Source organism: Pongo pygmaeus, chromosome 5 (genome assembly GCF_028885625.2).
Source record: "Pongo pygmaeus isolate AG05252 chromosome 5, NHGRI_mPonPyg2-v2.0_pri, whole genome shotgun sequence".
Taxonomy (NCBI): Eukaryota; Metazoa; Chordata; class Mammalia; order Primates; family Hominidae; genus Pongo; species Pongo pygmaeus.
In genome coordinates this window covers 35178752-35201530 of record NC_072378.2, presented here as the reverse complement: position 1 = coordinate 35201530, position 22779 = coordinate 35178752, and the positions used below count along the sequence as shown (strand labels likewise).

The 22779-nt window shown below is 46.6% G+C and overlaps 1 protein-coding gene across 3 annotated transcripts in view; it reads right to left on the bottom strand.

Annotated features, from left to right (window-relative positions):
- Positions 1-22779, bottom strand: part of BLTP3A (bridge-like lipid transfer protein family member 3A) — a 93308-nt gene that overhangs the window by 52189 nt on the left and 18340 nt on the right. For all 3 annotated transcript variants that reach the window (XM_063666143.1, XM_054490955.2, XM_054490953.2), the window contains 3 exons: positions 4386-4548; positions 4246-4284; positions 2863-2954 (listed from right to left, as the gene is read on the bottom strand). In XM_063666143.1, the coding sequence (XP_063522213.1) occupies positions 2863-2954; positions 4246-4284; positions 4386-4548 (294 nt within the window). The remainder of the gene's footprint in view (positions 1-2862; positions 2955-4245; positions 4285-4385; positions 4549-22779) is intronic.

The following is a 22779-nucleotide window of genomic DNA, read 5'->3' as shown; positions in this document are numbered from 1 at the left end:
ACTCTGTCTCTACTAAAAATACAAAAACCAGCCAGGTGTGTTGGTGTGTGTAATCCCAGCTACTCAGGAGGCTGAGGCAGGAGAATCACTTGAACCCAGGAGGCGGAGGTTGCAGTGAGCTGAGATGCACCATTGCACTCTAGCCTGGGCAACAGAGTGAGACTCCATCTCAAAAAAAAAAAAAAGAATGCAAAATGTAAAAAGAATATAAAATGGTAAGCCACTCTGGAAAAGTTTGACAGTTTCTGAAAAAGTTAAATCCTCCCCTAAATACCATAACTAGGTATTTACCCAAGAGGAAGAAAAGCACACATGACCACACAAAAACTTGTATACAAATGTTCACAGCAGCATTATTCATAATAGCCAAAAAATGGAAATAAAATGACCATCAACTAGTGAATGGACAAACCAACTGTGGCATATCCATACACTAAATTGTTACTCAGTGCTATGGTCTGATTGCTTCTGTTTCCCCAAAATTCATCATATGTTGAAACCTAATAGCCCAATGTGACAGTTTTAGAGATGAGGCCTCTGGAAGGTGTTTAGCTCATGAAGGAAAAGTCCTCATTAATGGGATTAATGCCTTTAGAAAAGAGGCCAGAGATTGCACTCAGTGGCTCGCGCCTGTGATCCCCACACTTTGGGAGGCCGAGGCAGGTGGATCACCTAAGGTCAGGAGTTCGAGACCAGCCTGACTAACATGGTGAAACCCCGTCTCTACTAAATACAAAAAATTAGCTGGGCCTGGTGGCACAGGCCTGTAATCCCAGCTACCTGGGAGGCTGAGGCAGGAGAATCATTTGAACCAGGGAGGTGGAGGTTGCAATGAACGGAGATCATGCCATTGCACTCCAGCCTGGGTGACAAAAGTGAAACTCCATCTCAAAAAAGAAAAAAAAAAAAAAGAAAAAAGAAAAGAGGTCAGAGAGAGACCTTTCACCCCCTTGGAAGTATTCTTACCAAGAAAACAAAAGCAAACAAAATCAATCAGGGCAAGCCTTTAAATCTACCAGATTAAATGAGAAACATTTTCAATGATACCTTGATGATACAATCAGCCAGAATGCAAAACAAGGGAAATTCTTTAGAAAAGATTACCTCATTCCTACAAAGAATAAATGGTATATTAAAAAATGTGTGTGTGGTGAGATATAATTATAAGAGCTTTAAAAGGCCTATCACCCAAATATAAAGTATGGACTTCTTTTGATCCACATTGTTCTGTAAAAAAATATGCATTTAGGCCAGTCACAGTGGTTCACGCCTGTAATTCCAGCACTTTAGGAGGCTGAGGTGGGTGGATCACCTGAGGCCAGGAGTTCAAGACCAGCCTGGCCAACACGGCAAAACCCCATCTCTATTAAAAATACAAAAATCAGCCAGGTGTGGTGTGGGGCACTTGTAATTCCAGCTACTCAGGAGGCCGAGGCACAAGAATCACTTGAACCCAGGAGATGGAGGTTGCAGTGAGCCAAGATGGTGCCACTGCACTCCAGCCTGGGTGAGAGAGCGAGACCCTGTCTCAAAACCAAAAAAAAGAAAAAGAGAAAAATACATATATACATATATATATTTTAGAGATAATCCAGGAAAATTGATTATGAAATAGGTATTAGATGATATTAAGGAATTCTTGGGTTTTTTTTTTTTTTTTGAGATGGAGTTTCGTTCTTGCTGCCCAAGCTGGAGTGCAATGGCGTGATCTCGGCTCACTGCAACCTCCACCTCCTGGGTTCAAGCGATTCTCCTGCCTCAGCCTCCTGAGTAGCTGGGATTACAGGTGCCCGCCACCACGCCTGGCTAATTTTTTTTATTTTTAGTAGAAATTGAGTTTTTATTTTTAGTAGAAACAAGGTTTCACCATGTTAGCCAGGCTGGTCTCGAACTCCTGACCTCAGGTTATCTGCCCACCTCGGCCTCCCAAAGTGCTGGGATTACAGGCGTGAGCCACCGTGCCTGGCCTGTTAATTCTTTTTAATGTGATAGCAATATTTTTTTTTCTAGTCCTTGTCTGTTAAAGACATGATATGAAAGTATTTGCAGGTGGGTTCACAACCAGCCTGGGCAACATGGTGAAACAGTCTCTGCCAAAACTACAAAAAATTGGCCAGGTATGGTGGTGCATGCCTGTGGTCCCAGCTACTTGGGAGACTGAGGTGGGGAACCACTTGAGCCTGGGAGGCAGAGGATGCAGTGAGCCAAGATCACACCACTGCACTCCAGGATGGGTGACAGGGTGAGACCCCATCTCAAAAAAAAAAGTATCTGCAAGTGGAATCATATGGTTTCTGAGATTTGCTTTCAAGTACTATAGTGTCCACATGCACATACATACACATACACAAACTGGCAGGAATAAGAAAAAAGAATGACAACATTGGGCATGGTGGTTCACATCCATAATCCCAGGGCTTTGGGGAGGCTGAAGTGGGAGGATCGCTTAAGGCCAGGAGTTCAAGACCAGCCTGGGCAACATAGTGAGACACCATCGCTACAAAAAACTAGCTAGGCATGGTGATGTGCGCCTGTGGTCCCAGCTACTTGGGAGGCTGAGGTAGGAGGACTGATTGAGCCCAGGAGGTCGAGGCTACAGTGAGCTGTGATCATACCACTGCACTCCAGCCTGGGTGACAGAGCAAGACCCTATCTCAGGAAAAAAAAAAAACAGAAGAAGAAGAATGACAAAGTGTTGATAATTGCTGAAATTAGATCTTGGGTATATGGGGGTTCTTATACCATTTTCTTTACTTTAGTGTAAGTTTGAAAATGTCCATAATAAAAAGTTTGTATTTTTTAACTAAAAGGGGATCTGGAGAAATTAATATGTTGGAAATAACAGGGTTCAAAGAAACTAACCTCTGTCCTGAAGCAAGGGCAATGGGAGACTGTCCATTGGGGGGCCGAGGATCCTCACATGTCTTCATCTCCACCTCTACCTTATCCAGACACTGAAATAGAAGTCAAGGAGAACTAAGCATTTACACAAATACACACACAGCACAATGACAGCACAGACTGTGCATTCATCTCCGTGCTCCAGAGCCTAGTCAAGTGCTATACCCATTGTGGGCAGACAATAAATATTTACTGAATGAATGAATGAATGAACAAACTAAAATGCAAGGAGAGTCCTCATTTTCCCCCTTCCATTTCCATTAGCAGCAGAACCTCATGACAAGCACAGGATGAGCTCAGAGCAAAAAGATAAAACACAAATCCAAGTTGCAGGAATATTATTTTTCCTGGGGATTCCAGTTTTTGGGATAAAGATACACATCAACCAGCTTCTGAAGGGCCCTCAACTGATAATCGTCCAACAGTCAACCCAAACTAAACTTTTTTTTTTCCCCCGAGACAGAGTCTCACTCTTATCGCCCAGGCTGCAGGGCGATCTTGGCTCACTGCAACCTCTGCCTCCCAGGTTCAAGCAATTCTCCTGCCCCAGCCTCCCGAGTAGCTGGGATTACAGGCGCCTGCCACCACGCCTGGCTAATTTTTTGTATTTTTAGTAGAGATGGGGTTTCACCATGTTGGTCATGCTGGTCTTGAACTTCTGACCTCAGGTGATCTACCCACCTCTGCCTCCCAAAGTGCTGGCATTACAGCACCGCACCCGGCCCAAACCAAACTTCTAATTTTTCCTCTGTCAAGATTTCAAGGAGTGCCAGGTGCAGTGGCTCACGCCCGTAACCCCAGCACTTTCGAAGGCTGAGACGGGTGGATCACCTGAGGTTAGGAGTTTGAGACCAGCCTAGCCAACATGGCAAAACCTCGTCTCTATTAAAAATACAAAAATTAGCTGGGCATGGTGGTTCATATAATCCTAGCTACTTAGGAGACTGAGGCAGGAGAATTGCTTGAACCTAGGAGGCAGAGGTTGCAGTGAGCCATGGCACTCCAGCCTTGGTGACAAGAGCAAAACTCCATCTCAAAAAAAAAATTTTCAAGGGAAGATAGGAAAGTCTAAGGGTAGAGCCTAGGCAGCCATAATTGTTACACTAAAACCGAGAAAACAACTGAGAAGCCCTGGGTCTTGTGTCCCGGTGCTAATCCTATACCATACAGCAGTTCCAGAATAAGCCCAGACGACAGTCACACTGTCTCAGAGAGAAGCTCACAGGGACATAAGGAGACACCCATCATTCCTAAAAGGGTTAGCCTATCGTTTTCTCCCTCATCTTCTAAAAGCCTACCCTGTCCATCCCCATTTGAAAACTTGCAATCAAGAAAGGTCATTACCAAGCAAATAGGGTGCGTCTTCAACTTTGTCCACTGGATCTGAAAGAGGAAAGCAAAGTCTCAGGGCTGTGGTAGCTGACCCTCCAGAAAGCAGGCCTACTGGCCAAAGAAAACAGCAGCATTCTGATCCTCATTCTCACCCGGATGGAGGCCCTGTTGCAGTAGACCCGAGTGATGGCTAACCAGGTGGGCAGCTCCAGTACATTCTGTAGAACCTCTTCATCCAGCTCCAGGTTGGTCAGCTGACCCTCCCCTTTCAGGGTGCTCAGGTTGATTTTGTCTGGGGAAAGATTCTTAGTGAACCTGAAAAGAGTAATGATAAGAAGCTATTATTTCCATGGGAATCTGCTAATTGGGTATTACAGCCAAAACACTTCTGAATCTAGAGAAAAGAAAAAATTAAAGAACATTTGTTAAGGCTAGTCAAGTGAAGCAGTGGGAGTGAAGGAACACAGAAACCTGTAACTGGGGTTGTGATCAATTAGTTGTAAACAACACCACACTCAGACCAGCCAGAACAAATGCACTCAGACCACACCATCTCTACACCATATAAGATGTTAGGTGAAACCTATGATTCTACTTATGATTGTGTCATCATCCTACTAAAGAACCTACAACGAGGATTCTGGCACAATAGCTGTAGCAATGGCAATGTAGTCTTTCGATATTTCTGAACCCTCGCATAAAAAGACAGAGGGAGCCGGGCACAGGGGCTCACTCCTGTAATCCCAGCACTTCGGGAGGCCAAGGCGGGTGGATCACCTGAGGTCGGGAGTTCGAGACCAGCCTGACCAACATGGAGAAACCCCGTCTCTACTAAAAATACTAAATTAGCCAGGTGTGGTGGCACATGCCTGTAATCCCAGCTCCTCCAGAGGCTGAGGCAGGAGAATCACTTGAACCTGGGAGGCGGAGGTTGCAGTGAGCTGAAATCGTGCCATTGCACTCCAGCCTGGGCAGCAAGAGCGAAACTCCATCTCAAAAAAAAAAAAAAAAACAGACAGAGGGCCAGGCGTGGTGGCTCACACCTGTAATCCCAGTACCTTGGGAGGCTTAGGCAGGAGGATCGCTGGAGCCTAGGAGATCGAGACAAGCCTGGGCAACATAGCGAGACCCCATCCCTACAAAAAAACAAAAAAATTAGGCATGGTAGTGCATGCCTATAGTCCCAGCTACCCAGGAGGCTGAGGTTGAGGCTGCAGTGAGCCGTGATCATGACACTGTACTCTAGCCTGATATGACAGAGCAAGACCCATTATAAAAACAGACAAACACCAGACAGAGCAACTAGATAACAACACAGAAAGTCCATGAATAACATTTAAAACAAAATAGAATATGAAGTATCCTCATAAATCCCCATAGACAAGTGGGTGGGGAAAAAACATCAACAGCCACAAGACGTAAGTGCTATCCAGCTGTCCAGAACAAAGTGGAGGGAAGCAAAAGAGCATCTGACAACTGAGAACTGAAGAACCCCAAGATAACCAACAACTATTAAATGAAAAGCAATGGGGACTGATCTGACAACAGTAACTGACACTGGGAGAGGGTTCTGTCCACTGCAAGGGATCCGTAGTGAGACCCCAAGGAGCTGGAGCAGTCTAGCTCTATAAACTCATGAAACTAACCTTCCCAAGCTCCTTCCTAGGAAAGGACCCCCACACAGAAAAGAATTAAAAATGAGCAAGATAGGGATGAGAGAAATGAAGAAAAGAGATGTTCTAGATAAAAGTAAGGGAGGGGAACAGAGACCTATTATCTCAGGAAGCAAGCTGTTATTTTTTTTTAGCACTACTTGAAATAACAGAAGAGGGAGCTACATGAAGTTAAGAATGTGAAACAGTAACAGGCTAATTATTGGCTTATTAAAGCAGGGTAAAATGAAATCCCAGACCCCTACACATATCTTTACTGATACGAAAAAAAGAACAACCAGTCACCTGTAGTCTTCCCAAAGAGACTAAACTTGAATCTCATCAAGCCACTGGGTCCAGTTGCTAATTTGAAGGAAATACTGAGGACAGATGAAAACTGCTGAACTACACTGTAAGTGTGCAATCAGCAAAATCCAGACCACAGGAAATTCTATCGGTCAAATGGTCTTGAGATAAAATATTCACACAGGCCAATCCTCTCACTATTTCTCACTGCTCCAGTCCTCGATGCTGTGCTCTCGCCAGCCACTCCCTTTCCCTTTCCCTCCACACCACTATCTGCCATGCAAGGCTGAACTGGAGACTTCTCCCTGAGGCCTTCTTCCCCTAACTGCTGCAACTCACATTACACTCTTTTATTCTCCATTCCTGGAATCTGTAATGCATGTTTAGGTCATAATCATATGACAGAGTCTTAGGATGTTCTCTAATTCTCAAATGCATAATATAACCACCCCTGCTCAATTAGATGAAGCTCTTCAAGGTAAGGGGCTTAGTCTTGGCCATTCTTCCTAATCCAAATGATGACCCAACAGAATGCTGGCCCACATATCTCTTAGCTAACTGCCCTGCTGGTTAACTACTCCCAGTTCCCTTCTCTCATCTTTTTGGCTGCATCAATTTAAGGCCAGTCCTCATAGCATAACCCTCTCTCCTGTAAGACAAACTGTCTAAATTAATCTCACTCCTGTAATTCACTGCTGCTGCCTCTCATAGTCACTATTTTCACCCCAATCTTGAATTGTATTTTGTCCACCAACCTTAACTATACTTAGTCTTTACATATATTAGATGCTAACAGTTTAGAGTTACATATCTATATATTTACCAACTTTTTTCACTATATGTATCTTTTCCTTTTACTAAACTATGTTTTAGTGTTTTTGCTTTTCCTTGGACCATAAAATCATGACGTGCAAAAGTTTATCTTTGCAACTTTTTTCTAAAGTCCTTAAGAAGGTACTATGAAAACAGCTCTTTAACAATTTTTAAATGACAGTAAAAAAATCATTTTACACCATGGAATACTATGCAGCCATAAAAAATGATGAGTTCATGTCCTTTGTAGGGACATGGATGAAACTGGAAATCATCATTCTCGGCAAACTATTGCAAGGACAAAAAACCAAACATCGCATGTTCTCACTCATAGGTGGGAACTGAACAATGAGAACACATGGACACAGGAAGGGGAACATCACACTCCGGGGACTGTTGTGTGGTGGGGGGAGGGGGGAGGGATAGCATTAGGAGATATACCTAGCCCTCTCCCTCCCCCTCCCCCTCCCCCTCCCCCTCCCCCTCCCTCTCCCCTTTCTTCGGTCTCCCTCTCCTTCTTTTTTCGGTCTCCCGCTGTTACCGAAGCTGGACTGTACTGCCATGATCCGGCTCACTGCAACCTCCCTGCCTCGGGCTCCGGTGACTCTCCTGCCTCGGCCTGCCGAGTGCCTGGGATTGCAGGCGCACGCCGCCACGCCTGAATGGTTTTTGTATTTTTGGTGGAGACGGGGTTTCGCCGTGTTGACCGGGCTGGTCTCCAGCTCCTGGCCTCGAGTGATCTGCCTGCCTCGGCCTCCCGAGGTGCTGGGATTGCAGACGGAGTCTCGCTAACTCAATGCTCAATGGTGCTCAGGCTGGAGTGCAGTGGTGTGATCTCGGCTCGCTGCAACCTCCACCTACCAGCCTCCTGCCTTGGCCTCTTAAAGTGCTAAGATTACAGCCTCTGCCCCGCCGCCACCCCGTCTAGAAAGTGAGGAGCATCTCTGCCTGGCCGCCCATCGTCTGGGATGTGAGGAACCCCTCTGCCCAGCCGCCCTATCTGGGAAGTGAGGAGCGCCTCTGCCCGGCCGCCCATCGTCTGGGATGTGAGGAGCGCCTCTGCCCGGCTGCCACCCCGTCTGGGAGGAAGGGAGGAGCGCCTCTGCCCGGCTGCCCCGTCTGGGAGATGAGGAGCACCTCTGCCCGGCCGCCCCGTCTGGGAGGTGAGGAGCGCCTCTGCCTGGCCACCCCTTCTGGGAGGTGAGGAGCGCCTCTGCCCGGCCGCCACCCCGTCTGGGAGGAAGTGAGGAGCGCCTCTGCCCGGCCGCCCCGTCTGGGAGGTGAGGAGTGCCTCTGCCTGGCCGCCACCCCGTCTGGGAGGAAGTGAGGAGCGCCTCTGCCCGGTTGCCCCATCGGGGAGGTGAGGAGCGCCTCTGCCTGGCCGCCACCCTGTCTGGGAAGTGAGGAGCGCCTCTGCCCGGCTGCCACCCCATATGGGAAGTGAGGAGCGCCTCTGCCCAGCCGCCCCTTCTGGGAGGTGAGGAGCGCCTCTGCCCAGCCACCCCGTCTGGGAGGTGAGGAGCGCCTCTGCCCGGCCGCCCCGTCTGGGAGGTGAGGAGCGCCTCTGCCTGGCCGCCACCCCGTCTGGGAGAAAGTGAGGAGCACCTCTGCCCAGCTGCCCCATCTGGGAAGTGAGGAGCGCCTCTGCCTGGCTGCCACTCCCTATGGGAAGTGAGGAGCGCCTCTGCCCGGCCGCCCACTCTGGGAAGTGAGGAGCGCCTCTGCCTGGCCGCCCACTCTGGGAGGTGAGGAGCGCCTCTGCCTGGCCACTCCGTCTGGGAAGGGAGGAGCGCCTCTGCCCGGCCACCCCGTCTGGGAGGTGAGGAGCGCCTCTGCCCGGCCGCCACCCCGTCTGGGAGGAAGTGAGGAGAACCTCTGCCCGGCCGCCCCGTCTGGGAAGTGAGGAGCGCCTCTGCCCGGCCGCCACCCCATCTGGGAGGAAGTGAGGAGCGCCTCTGCCCGGCTGCCCCATCTGGGAAGTGAGGAGCGCCTCTGCCCGGCTGCCACCCCGTATGGGAAGTGAGGAGCGCCTCTGTCCGGCCGCCCCGTCTGGGAGGTGAGGAGTGCCTCTGCCCGGCCGTCACCCCGTCTGGGGGGAAGTGAGGAGCACCTCTGCCTGGCCGCCCCGTCTGGGAGATGAGGAGCACTCTGCCCGGCCGCCCCGTCTGGGAGGTGAGGAGCGCCTCTGCCCAGCCGCCACCCCGTCTGGGAGGAAGTGAGGAGCACCTCTGCCCGGCCGCCCCCTCTGGGAAGTGAGGAGCGCCTCTGCCTGGCCGCCACCCCGTCTGGGAGGAAGTGAGGAGCGCCTCTGCCTGGCTGCCCCATCTGGGAAGGGAGGAGCGCCTCTGCCCAGCCGCCACACCGTCTGGGAAGTGAGGAGCGCCTCTGCCTGGCCACCCCGTCTAGGAGGTGAGGAGCGCCTCTGCCCGGCCGCCCAGTCTGGGAAGTGAGGAGCGCCTCTGCCCGGCCGCCCAGTCTGGGAAGTGAGGAGCGCCTCTGCCCGGCCGCCCAGTCTGGGAAGTGAGGAGCGCCTCTGCCTGGCCGCCACCCCGTCTGGGAGGAAGTGAGGAGCACCTCTGCCCAGCTGCCCCATCTGGGAAGTGAGGAGCACCTCTGCCCGGCTGCCACCCTGTATGGGAAGTGAGGAGCGCCTCTGTCCGGCCGCCCCATCTGGGAGGTGAGGAGTGCCTCTGCCCGGCCGTCACCCCGTCTGGGGGGAAGTGAGGAGCACTTCTGCCCGGCCGCCCCGTCTGGGAGATGAGGAGCACCTCTGCCCGGCCGCCCCGTCTGGGAGGTGAGGAGTGCCTCTGCCCAGCCACCACCCCGTCTGGGAGGAAGTGAGGAGCACCTCTGCCCGGCCGCCCCCTCTGGGAAGTGAGGAGCGCCTCTGCCTGGCCGCCACCCCGTCTGGGAGGAAGTGAGGAGCGCCTCTGCCTGGCTGCCCCATCTGGGAAGGGAGGAGCGCCTCTGCCCAGCCGCCACACCGTCTGGGAAGTGAGGAGCGCCTCTGCCTGGCCACCCCGTCTAGGAGGTGAGGAGCGCCTCTGCCCGGCCGCCCAGTCTGGGAAGTGAGGAGCGCCTCTGCCCGGCCGCCCAGTCTGGGAAGTGAGGAGCGCCTCTGCCCGGCCGCCCCCTCTGGGAAGTGAGGAGCGCCTCTGCCCGGCCGCCCCGTCTGGGAGGTGAGGAGCGCCTCTGCCCGGCTGCCACCCGGTCTGGGAGGAAGTGAGGAGCGCCTCTGCCCGGGCGGCCCGGTCTGGGAAGCGAGGAGCGCCTCTGCCTGGGCGGCCCCGTCTGGGAAGCGAGGAGCGCCTCTGCCCGGCCGCCCCGTCTGGGAGGAGAGGAGCGCCTCTGCCCGGGCGGCCCCGTCTGGGAAGTGAGGAGCGCCTCTGCCCGGGCGGCCCCGTCTGGGAAGCGAGGAGCGCCTCTGCCCGGCCGCCCTGTCTGGGAGGTGTACCCAACAGCTCCGAAGAGACAGCGACCATCGGGAGCGGGCCATGAGGACGATGGCGGTTTTGTTGAAAGGAAGAGGGGGGGAAGTGTGGGGAAAGGAAGGAGAGATCAGATTGTTGCTGTGTCTGTGTAGAAAGGGGTGGGCATAGGAGATTCCATTTTGTTCTGACTAGGAGAAATTCTTCTGCCTTGGGATGCTGTTGATCTATGGCCTTTCCCCCAGCCCCATGCTCTCTGAAACATATGCTGTGTCAACTCAGGGTTAAATGGATTAAGGGCGGTGCAAGATGTACTTTGTTAAACAGATGCTTGAAGGCAGCATGCTCTTTAAGAGTCATCACCACTCCCTAATCTCCAGTACCCAGGGGCACAAACACTGCAGAAGGCCGCAGGGTCCTCTGCCTAGGAAAACCAGAGACCTTTGTTCATGTGTTTATCTCCTGACCTTCTCTCCACTATTATCCTATGACCCTCCCATATCCTCCTCTCCGAGAAACACCCAAGAATCATCAATAAATACTTCATAAATTAAAAAAAATAAAAAAAATAAAATAAAAAATAAAAAAAATAAAAAAAAAAAAGGAGATATACCTAATGCTAAATGACGAGTTAATGGGTGCAGCACACCAACATGGCACATGTATACATATGTAACAAACCTGCACATTGTGCACATGTACCCTAAAACTTAAAGTATAATAATAATAAAATAAAATAAAATAAAATAAAATAAAAAAGTTTGTGAACATCCAAAACAATACCGTATGATATTAAGGGATACATAGGAATGCATTGGCATGATGACAAATTTAGGAAAGTGCTTACCTGTGTGGTAAGGGGAGGGGTCGACAGGAAGCTTCAACTGTATGGATAACGCTTATTTCTCAAGTTGAGAGGTGACTGTATGGCTTTTCATTATGCTACTCCATACCTTTTGTATGGCAAATATTTTGTAACAAATTTTTCTAAGATTTCTATCAATTATCTATTTACGTACTTAGTGTTGGGAATGCTATCCCTCCATTGAGTCTCTTTTTTTTTCTGAGACAGGATCTCACTCTGTCATCCAGGCTGGAGTGCAGTGGTACCATCATGGCTCACTACAGCCTCGACCTCCTGGCCTCAAGTTATCCTCCCACCTCAACCTCCCTAGTAGCTGGGACTACAGGCACACATCACTATGCTTGGCTAATTTTTATATTTTTTGTAGAGACAGGGTTTCTCCATGTTGCCCAGGCTGGTCTCGAACTCCTGGGTTCAAGCGATCCACCTGCCTCGGCCTACCAATGTGCTAGCATTACAGATGTGAGCCATTGTGCCTGGCCCCATGGGCCTCTCTTAATCCTACATGTCTGGCCGGGCGCGGTGGCTCACGCCTGTAATCCCAGCACTTTGGGAGGCCGAGGCAGGCGGATCACGAGGTCAGGAGATCGAGACCATCCTGGCTAACACGGTGAAACCCCGTCTCTACTAAAAATACAAAAAAAAAAAAAAATTAGCCGGTCCTGGTGGCGCATGCCTATAGTCCCAGCTACTCTGGAAGCTGAGGCAGGAGAATGGCATGAACCCGGGAGGCGGAGCTTGCAGTGAGCCCAGATAGCGCCACTGCACTCCAGCCTGGGCGAGGGAGCGAGACTCCGCCTCAAAAAAAAAAAAAAAATCCTACACGTCTTGCTGGGCCTTTCAAGAATGCATGGTCCTAACCACTTCTTACTCAGGCCTCTTCTCAGGATTGTGGTTGCAAAGGACAGCTTTGAGTAAGGAAATAATCTCTCCGACTAGGACAAAGAACAGGCCTGCTTACCATTTACTATAAAAGCAATGGATTCCCCAAGCTCAGTGTTCTATTCCTATAACACATATGCAGGCATCCATCTGGGCCCATTCATGTCACTCCCACAGGACTCTGGAGGCAAGGAAAATTGACATAAACATTATACTTATTATGCTGCTTGCTGGGCCATGAAAAACAGGCTGTGAGTAATAAAGTCCTTTGTCTCTGATCCAGAAGTCTCGTGTGTTCCGCCAGCATCCACGAAACAGTAGGAGTTAATAATTAGCTTCTAAATAGGGTAAAATAAAATCCCAGGCCCTTACACATACTTTTACTGATTTTAATTCACTTAAAAAATTTTAATCTACATTTACTGAGTATGAACTAACTTTATTCTCTGAACCAAAAAGACAAGTTTTCAATAAATGGTTCTTTTCCTCTGAAAACAACTTGCCACAGAGGGAAGGTGATTATTTCTCTTCCAGAAAGAAATGGCTTTTCAGTCCTTTTCCTAAACAAATGGCTATCTACAAGGAAATAGGACTGAGGTACGAAGGAGAAATAAACTCATCTAAATACTTCCTAATAAGACAACAACAAAAGGAAGTAAAGGAAGACAGCGCATGCCCCTAAGAACTCTGAGGAGACAGTAGTCCTGAGAGAAGGGAAAGCAGAAAACAGAACTCAACATTATTTGTAATCACTAGGCACGGGCAAATTCTTTTTCAAGTCTCTTATGTATTTAAATAAAATATTATAATTATTTCCTTCTACTGTCCTAGCAACCCTTCCTCTAATCTTAAGTGGTCCAGGGAAGCCATATCAATTCAGAAATTGGGGCAGGGCATACTTCAGAAGTACTACTAGTCTTAGAAAGATAAGAATGTTTTAACAGGCAGAATGAGTTTTGAAGACTACAACTACATGTCTCCTCCTCTCCAACCTCACAGATTCTGATAAGATGTTACCTTTCTACCCCAGCTGAGAATTCTTGTAGAAGTGAGCCAATGTCAAGGATGGAAGTAAGGATCCCTCTGATAGGCAGGAGTAAGGAGAAAAGGCTGAGAACCACTAAGATAAACTGCTCTTTCATATGATAAAAAGCCTTTTTTATTTTATTTTATTTTTTGAGACAGTCTCACTCTGTCATCCAAGCTGGAGTGTAGTGGCGTGATCATGGCTCACTGCAGCCTCGACCTCCTGGGGCTCAAGTGACCCTCCCATCTCAGCCTCCAGAGTAGCTAGAACCACAAGTGCATGTCACTATACCCAGCTAATTTTTTTTATTTTTTGTAGAGATGGGGTCTCCCTTTGTTACCCAGGCTGGTCTGGAACTTCTGGGCTCAAGCAATCCTCCCACCTCAGCCTCCCAAAGTACTGGGATTACAGATGTGAGCCACTGTGCCCAGCCACTTTTAAAGAAAAGAAAGTGAGATAGACCCTTTCAAACTGATGACTTCTCTGAAAAAAGAGAAACATACTTCAGATAAAATAAAACATAAACACAGTCAAGAATAAGTTATACTGTTAGCTAGCACTGACATTCTCTGAGTGATTATACTAAGTAAGTGCTAAGTATCTAATTTCTACATTGTGTTCTTTGCAAAATCTAACTCTATTTACAGTTCCATATAGATAAATGTATTTTTCAAGCCTTAACAAAAAAAAGTATATCAGATTGTATTACATTTCATCCTAACCTTGCCAGTTTTTAGGGCAATGCATCTCAAACTATGGTCCTCTGATCACATGGATCTTAATTATTTTGGAATGCTTATTTTAAAATGCAGGCCAGGCATGGTTGCTCACACCTGTAATCCCCAACACTGGGAGGCCGAGGTGGACAGATCACTTGAGGCCAGGAGTTCGAGACCAGCCTGGTCTGGTGAAATCCCATCTGTACTAAAAAATCACAAATAAAATTAGCCAGGCCATGGTGGGGCATGCCTGTAATCCCAGCTACCTGGGAGGCTAAGGCATGAGAATCGCTTGAACCCAGGAGGCAGAGGTTGCAGTGAGCCAAGTTTGCACCACTGCACTACAGCCTGGGCAACAAAGCGAGACTCTGTCTCAAAACAAACAAACAAATAACAAAATAATAATTGTATGTCTTTTTGCCCCATAGGCTGGACCAGATCAATATCCTTTTGTCAGCTAAAAGAAAATTTCATTTTTAAAACATAATTTGCCCAGACACGGTGGCTCACGCCTATAATCCCAGCACTTTGGGAAGCCAAAGCAGGCGGATCACCTGAGGTCAGGAGTTCAAGACCAGCCTGGCCAACATGGAGAACCTCCATCTGTACTAAAAATACAAAAATTAGCCAGGCATGGTGACACATGCCTGTAATCCCAGCTACTAGGGAGGCTGAGGCAGGAGAATCACTTGAACCCGGAAGGCAGAGGTTGCAATGAGCTGAGATCGCACCACCGCACTCCAGCCTGGGCAACAGAGCAAGACTCTGTCTCAAAACAAACAAACAAACAAACAAACAAACACCAACTTATTTTGTACACCACAAGCAGGAAAAAGCATTATTCTCTGGCCTGGACCACCAAAACCAAACTACAAATAATAATGACATTTTACTTTGCACCAGGCACTGAACGAAGAGTCTTCATAACATCTGAATTAATCTTTGCAATATCCCACATGAGGTATGCATTATTATTCCCATTGCTCAGAGGAAGAGCATGAGGTTCGGATATGAAGCAGTTTGCCCCAGATGACAGGGAAAGAAGAGGCAGTATAAACCCAGGTGTGCCCACTGGTTTTTACTTCTACTAACATTTTAATATTATAAGTTCACCCAAAACACACCTGGCACAGAATAAATTTATAAGGTATCTCAGAAGTGGTTGGAGGACATTCTTTCGCTTTTTATAATCTACCATGGACTGCTTAACCTGTGTAAGGGGAATACATCTAAACTTTTTCGGTAAAGTTAATAGTATAACTCCATCAAAAACCTTTCTGTACTTCACCAACTCAACCAGATTAATAAACTTTTTCTTAAGCATGCCCAGGGCTAATTTACCACCATTCCAGCAGGGATACCCAGTCTCTAGCAACATGCTGACAAGAGACCAGAGAGGATACTGTGCCATCAGGTCTATGATTAACAATACAAGCAAGTAATCACCAAAAGCTGAACAGCACTAAACAACCAAGAGTGCTTCAAGCACTCGAAGGACTGCTGATGGTGCATGCACATCTGCTGGACCACCATGAGCGGTCCTCCTGTGACTGTAATAATGATATAACATATATATGCTTTTTCACTTTTCAGTTTACTTTTAGGAGTCAACAAAAAATGGATACTGCCTTAATCAAGCTTCTCAAAAAAGGCAGTAAGAATTCTTTAACTGATTTTGCCTGCATTTTAGAGCAATAACAAAGAATAGGTTAAAAAAATAAAATAAAAGATGGTCGGGCACAGTGGCTCATGCCTGTTAATCCCAGTACTTTGGGAGGCCAAGGCAGGTGGATTGTTTGAGCCTAGGAGTTTGAGACCAGCCTGGGCAACATGGTGAAACCTCATCTCTACTAAAAATACAAAGACTAGTTGGGCATGGTGGCACACCTGTAATCCCAGCTACTTGGGAGGTTGAGGCACGAGAATCGCTTGAATCCAGGAGGTGGAGGTTGCAGTGAGCTGAGATCGTCCCACTGCACTCCAGCCTGGGTGACATAGCGAGACTCTGTCTCAAAAAATAAAAGTAATAAAAATAAAAATAAAAGATGTTCCATGGGTCTGACTGTTGTTGGGGAGGGTTGGGGAGGTTTAGGGAGGTTTACTCAGCCAAGGAAACCACAGCTCTGAGAATTATACAAGAGGCCCAAGTTTCAGCTCTCTCATCACCTGGAGAGGGAAAATAGCTCAAACTGTCTGCCTATAATGGAGTACAACTGGGTTAAACTGCAGCAATGTGATGATAAAACCAACTATTCCAAGTCATCTTCAATAGCCAGTCTAAAATTCAAAAGCTGCAACCAGATATTGAATTCTTGAGAATAATTATGTTGTATACTTCTCTTTCTATACCCCATGGTATGTGGCAGAAAAAAAGCATTTGTGTTCCTAATTGAGGATAGTATCATTCAGAGTCCAAGGGCAGCTAAAAAGGCTAATGGCAGCCTGCTATTTATTCCACTTCAAGTATGTGGGAAAACATTTTCTGGCCATCTGTTACTGTTACAGAGTGTAAAAGCTAAGATGAAATCAGGTTGGAAAAACAGATTTTGATCAAGTTTCATTTCTGCCAGAGGATTGCAATCTGCCAAAGAGACGACAGGGAAAGGCTCTCAGATATCTTTGTGAAAATGTACCACAATGTTGGGAAGTGAAAATTCTTAGATTTGCAGATTCGCAGAATTTCAGAGCTAGAAGGAATCTTAAATAATTGTTTAGTCCAAATCTACATTTGCCAATGAGGAAACAAATGGCCAAAAAGCTTAATGACTTGCCCAAGACTCACAGCTTGCCAGTGGTAAAGCTGGAACTAAGTAAATAACAGAAATGGGACTTAATCCAGCATACATTCAACTCTGACAACACCCTGCCCTCTGTAATTCAGCATCTTTATTGCGAATAATAGGGTCAATAAGTTGCAACAGTCAGTCGGCTTCAGCTCTCATAGAAATTGAACCCCCCTGGGAGAAATTAAAAGGTCCACAAAATACACTTTGCTTCCTTCACCATTTTTTCCATTGAGGAGGTGATCACAGCCAGAGCCTTGGCTTCTAAGCTTCCTACAGCAAAATATTTTCACTGCTAAGCCACACCACAGGCTTCTCTTTAAACAAAGATATAACACAACACTGAAGCAGTTGGTTTAGACAGCAGGATTCTCTCCATCATCCAAACAAAACATATCAATCACTAATATAGCTAATGCTATTTCATCCCAGATAATCTGATATAATAAGCCATTCAATCTTAGAGGTTTGTCCTAATGGGTTTTACTCTCAAAACTTCTTCATTGGTCAGGTGCAGTGGCTCACACCTATAGTCCCAGCACTTTGGAACTGTTTGAAGCCAAGAGTTCAAGACCAGCCTGGACAACAAAGCGAGACCCTGTCTCTACTAAAAAAAAAAAAAAAAAAAAAAAAAAAAAAAAATTAATTAGCTGGATGCAGTGGCTCGTGCCTGTAGTCCCAGCTGCTCAAGAGCTGGGGTGGGAGGATCCCTGGATCCTTTGAGGGTGCAGTGGGCTATGATGGTGCCCCTGCACTCCAGCCTGAGCAACAGAGTGAGACCCTGTCTCTAAAAAAAAAACTGCATGACAATATTACATGCCTTTCTTAGGAGAACGTTCTTTCCTTCTAAATTTTTCTTTGTTGTTTACAATGTTGGCTTTTTTAACTGTTGTGTTATTTAAGGTGCAATTTCCATACAGTGGCTCATCTCGTCTCTTTTTTTTTTTTTTTTGAGATGGAGTTTTGCTCTGTTGCCCAGGCTAGAGTGTAGTGGCTCAATCTCAGCTTACTGCAACCTCCACCTCCTGGGTTCAAGCAATTCTCCCTGCCTCAGCGTCCCGAGTAGCTGGGATTACAGGCACCCGCCACCACGCCTGGCTAATTTTGTATTTTTAGTAGACATGGAGTTTCACCATGTTGGCCAGGCGGGTCTTGAACTCCTGACCTCAGGTGATCCTCCCACCTTGGACTCCCAAAGTGCTGGGATTACAGGCGTGAGCCACTGTGCCTGGCTTAACTCTTTTTTCTTTTTTTAAGAGCTAGAGTCTCACTCTGTTACCCAAGCTGGAGTACACTGGCACAATCATAGCTCTCCGTAACCTCAACCTCCTGAGCTCAAGTGACACTCCCTCAGCCTCCCAAGGAGCTAGGACTACAGGTGCACTCCACTACACCCAACTAAGTTTTTGTTTGTTCCTTTGTTTTTGAGATGAAGTCTCACTCTGTTGCCCTGGCTGGAGTGCAGTGGCATGATCTCGGCTCACTGCAAACTCCACCTCCTGGGTTCAAGCGATTCTCCTGTCTCAGCCTCCTGAGTGGGCGAGATTACAGGCCTGCATCACCATGCCCGGCAAATTTTTGTATTTTTAGTAGAGATGGGGGGTGGGGGGGGGCCTCACCATGTTAGCCAGGCTGGTCTCGAACTCCTGACCTCAAGTTGTCCACCCACCTCAGCCTCCCAAAGTGCTGGGATTACAGGTGCCTGGCCTTTTTTTAACACTTTTGTAGAGATAGTCTCAATATATTGCCATGGCTGAACTCCTGGCCTCAGGAGATCCTCCCATTTCAGCCTCACAAAGTGTTGAGATTACAGGTGTGAGCCATTGCACGTGGCTATGACTCATGTCTGAACTTTCTATTTTGTTCATCTGACCTATATATACTTATGCCAATACCACACTGTCTTTAATACTGCAGCTTCATTTTAGGCATTAAAAAATCCTTTGTGTTCATCTGTTCAGATTTTTCTGACCATTCTAGGTCCTTTTTATTTCCATATAAATTTTCAAATCAGCCTGCCTATTTCTGTTTTTAAAACAATCTGCTGAAACTGATTGGGATTACAGTGAATCTTAGCTCAATTTAGGGAGACCTCACATATCAACAATAATGAGTCAGCCTGTCCCTGAACATAATACACACTGAATGTTTATTTGCATTTCTGTAGACTGCCAATGTCACCATGTACAGTCTATGTTTGTGTGTGTAAGTTTCGATAAATTTGATAAAAGTGTGGAAAAATTTTTGGAGATTTGTGACAACTTGAAAAAACTTGCAGACAAATCTCATAGCCTAGAAATATTTTTTAAATTAAGAAAAGGTTAGGTATGTCATGAATGCATAAAATATATGTAGATACTAGTCTATCATTTACTATCCTAAAGTTTATACAAATCTATTATAAAAAGTTGAAATTTATCGAAACTTAAGTGCAAAAATACTTACAGACTATACATGACACCACTTGCAGTCAGGAGAAATATAAACAAATATAAAGATGCAGTACTAAATGATAACTGGCCAGGCACAATGGCTCACACCTGTACTCAACAGCACTTTGAGAGGTCGAGGCAGGAGGAATGCTTGAGCCCAGGAGCTGGAGACCAGCCTGGGCAACATAGTGAGACCCATCTCTACAAAAAAACAAAATAATTAGCTGGGCATGGTGGCACACGCCTGTGGTCCCAGCTACTCAGTAGGCTGAGGTGGGAGTATCGGTAGAGGTTGCAATGAGCGATGATCATGGAATGCAATCCAGCCTGGGTGACACAGCGAGACCCTGTCTCAAGTAACTACTAAATAATCGTAACTGCATAAAATTAACTATAGTACATACTATACTGCTGTGATAATGTTGTAGCTACCTCCTATTAATACTGCAGTGAGCTCACGTGTTATGAGGATCTGCTTAAAACGTTGTATGATGTGAATCATGTCATCTCAGCAAGAGCAGTTCATCTCTCTAATAAATTGCATATTGCAGTAAAAAAGTGATCTCTTGTGTTTCTTGTGTACTATTCATGATGCTTAGTGCAATACTGTAAACCCTGAATAACACCATGGGACCCACACAATGTGCCACTGATGATGCTGGAAATGCTCCCAAGAAGCAGAGAAAAGTCATGACATTGTAAGGAAAAGTTTAATAATTTGATATGTTCTATAGATTGAGATCCACAGCTCCCAGTACCCAGTACCCACCACTTCAGGAAGATGATTCATCTTGTAAACAGATGATGTAAACTTGTGGCATGCATAGATTTAGTACAGTACTGTAAATGTACTTTACAGAGAAAAGAATAACGTTTTCTTTTCTCTGGCTTACTTTATTGTAAGAATACAATATATAATACATATACGAAATATGTGTCAATCAACTGTTTGTTATCAGTGAGGCTTCCAGTGAACAGTAAACTATTAGTAGTAAGTTTTTAGGCCAGGCACAGTGGCTCATGCCTATAATCCCAGCACTTTGGGAGGCCAAGGCAGGTGGATCACATGAGGCCAGGAGCTCGAGACCACCTTGGCCAACACGGTGAAACCCCGTCCCTACTAAAAATACAAAAATTAGCCGGGCATGGTGGCACACTCCAGTACTCGGAGGCTGAGGCAGGAGAATCACTTGAACCCGGGAGGCGGAGGTTGCAGTGAGCTGAGATCGCAACACCGCACTCCAGTCTGGGCAACACAGCAAGACCCTGTCTCAAAAAACAAACAAACAAACAAACAAAAAAACAAAAAACGTTTTTGGGGAGTCAAATGTTATACATGGATTTTCGACTATGCATGGGGACTGGTACCCCTAAATTCCACTATTGTTCAAGGGTCAACTGTCTTTTATTAAGAACTTATTAATCTTTGTTCACAATGAATATTGATCTGAAGTTTTTGTTTTTGAGACAGAGTCTTGCTCTGTTGCTCAGACTGGAGTGCAGTGGTGCAACTGCTGCTCGCTGCAGCCTCAACCTCCTGGGCTCAATCAATCCTCCTGCCTCAGCCTCCTGAGTAGTTGAGACTAGTGACATGTGCCACCACGCCCAACTAATTTTTTAATTTTTTGTAGAGACAGGGTTTTGCCATGTTGCCCAAGCTGGTCTCAAACTCCTGGGCTCAAATGATCCTCCCACCTCAGCTTTCCAAAGTGCTGGAAATACAGGGCTGAACCACCAAACCTGGCAGTTTGAAGTTTTCTTTCCTTATAACATTTTTGTCATGTTTTTCTTATCAAGGTCATACTGAATTTATTAAACAAGTTTGGAAGTGCTTATTTCCTAAAATAATTTCTGTAAAATGGGTATTGTTTATTTCTTAAATGTTTAAAAGAAATCACCAATGAAACTATATGAGCCTTTATGCAAATAATTTTGTGCATTTCACTTAAGCTATTGAATTTATTGACAAAAAGATGTTCAGGCTAGGTGCAGTGGCTTACACCTGTAATCCTAACACTTTGGGAGGCTAAGGCAGGATGGCTTGAGTCCAGGAGTTTGAGACCAGTCTTGGCAACATGATGAAACCCTGTCTCTACAAAAAATAAAAAAATTAGGCATGGTGGCATGCACCTGTAGTCCCAGCTACTGGGCAGGCTGAGGTGGGAGGATCCCTTGACCCCAGGGGGTCGAGGCTGCAGTGAGCCGTGACTGTGTCACTGCACTCCAGCCTGGGCAACAGAGTGAGATCCTGTCTCAAAAGAAAAAAAAAAGATGTTCATAATATCCCTTAACATCTTTTTAACATCTGTAAGATCTATAATGATATCCCCTCTTTCACCGCTGACAATATTTATGTTTTCTCTCTTTTTTCCTTGATCAGTCTTGCTAAAGGTGAACTAAATCCATTAATCTTTTCCAGAAACAAAACAATTTTTGGTTATATTAATTCTCTGTTTGCCCTGCTTTTAATTTCACTGATTTCTATCCTTTTTTTTTTTTTTTTTTTTCTGAGACGGAGTTTCACTCTTGTTGCCCAGGCTGGAGTGCAATGGCGTGATCTCAACTCACTGCAACCTCCGCCTCCCAGATTCAAGGGATTCTCTTGCCTCAGTCTCCTCCAGAGTAGCTAGGATTACAGGTGCCTGCCACCATGCCCAACTAATTTGATATTTTTAGTAGAGATGAGGTTTCACCATGTTGGTCAGGCTGGTCTCGAACTTCTGACCTCAGGTGATCCACCCGCCTTGGCCTCCCAAAGTACTGGGATTACAGTCGTGAGCCACCACGCCCGGCCCACTGATTTCTATTCTTATTATTAGACAGAGTCTCACTCTGTTGCCCAGGCTGGAATGCAGTGGTGCCATCTCAGCTCACTGCAACCTCTGCCTCCTGGTTGCAGAGCGATTCTCCTACCTCAGCTTCCTTAGTAGCTGAGATTACAGGTGCCCATCACCACACCCAGCTAATTTTTTGTATTTTTAGTAGAGATGGGGTTTCAACATGTTGGCCAGGCTGGTCTCGAACTCGTGACCTCAAATGATCCATCCACCTCGGCCTCCCAAAGTGCTGGGATTACAGGCGTGAGCCACCGCACCCAGCCTACATTTTCTATTTTGACAGATATTCCCATATTTCTTTCATAGACATAATATGGATTTACATTCTCAACAAATCTAACTCACTGCATACATTTCCCAGACCCATGGTAGCTGTCTAGCCCATGACTTGCAGCACTCTCATTTACTGCCATTCCAATACTGGGCCAGTTGAAAGAACAAGGATTCCCCAGAGGTTCTCTTTTCTTAATTCGCAACAGTAGCCTTGCTGAACATTCTAATTCCCTCCTCTAAGCACAAAGACTTGCTAAAACCTAGCCTGTTTAGTTGAAGCCCTAATAATCTGTTTGGCTTGAGCCAGTCTTCTTTCCTAGAAGTGAATACCTTCAAGCCAGGCGCAGTGGCTCACACCTGTAATCATTCTATAATTAGAACTTAGAGCTCCTCAGTGACTCTGTCTCAGGGATAGCAACCCTCTATCCACTTTCATTTGACCATTCAGCTCCCACGGTGGTTAGGGCCCAAATTCTTTCCCTACACTAGTCCTGAAGATACTATACCTCATGACTCATGTATTGGCATG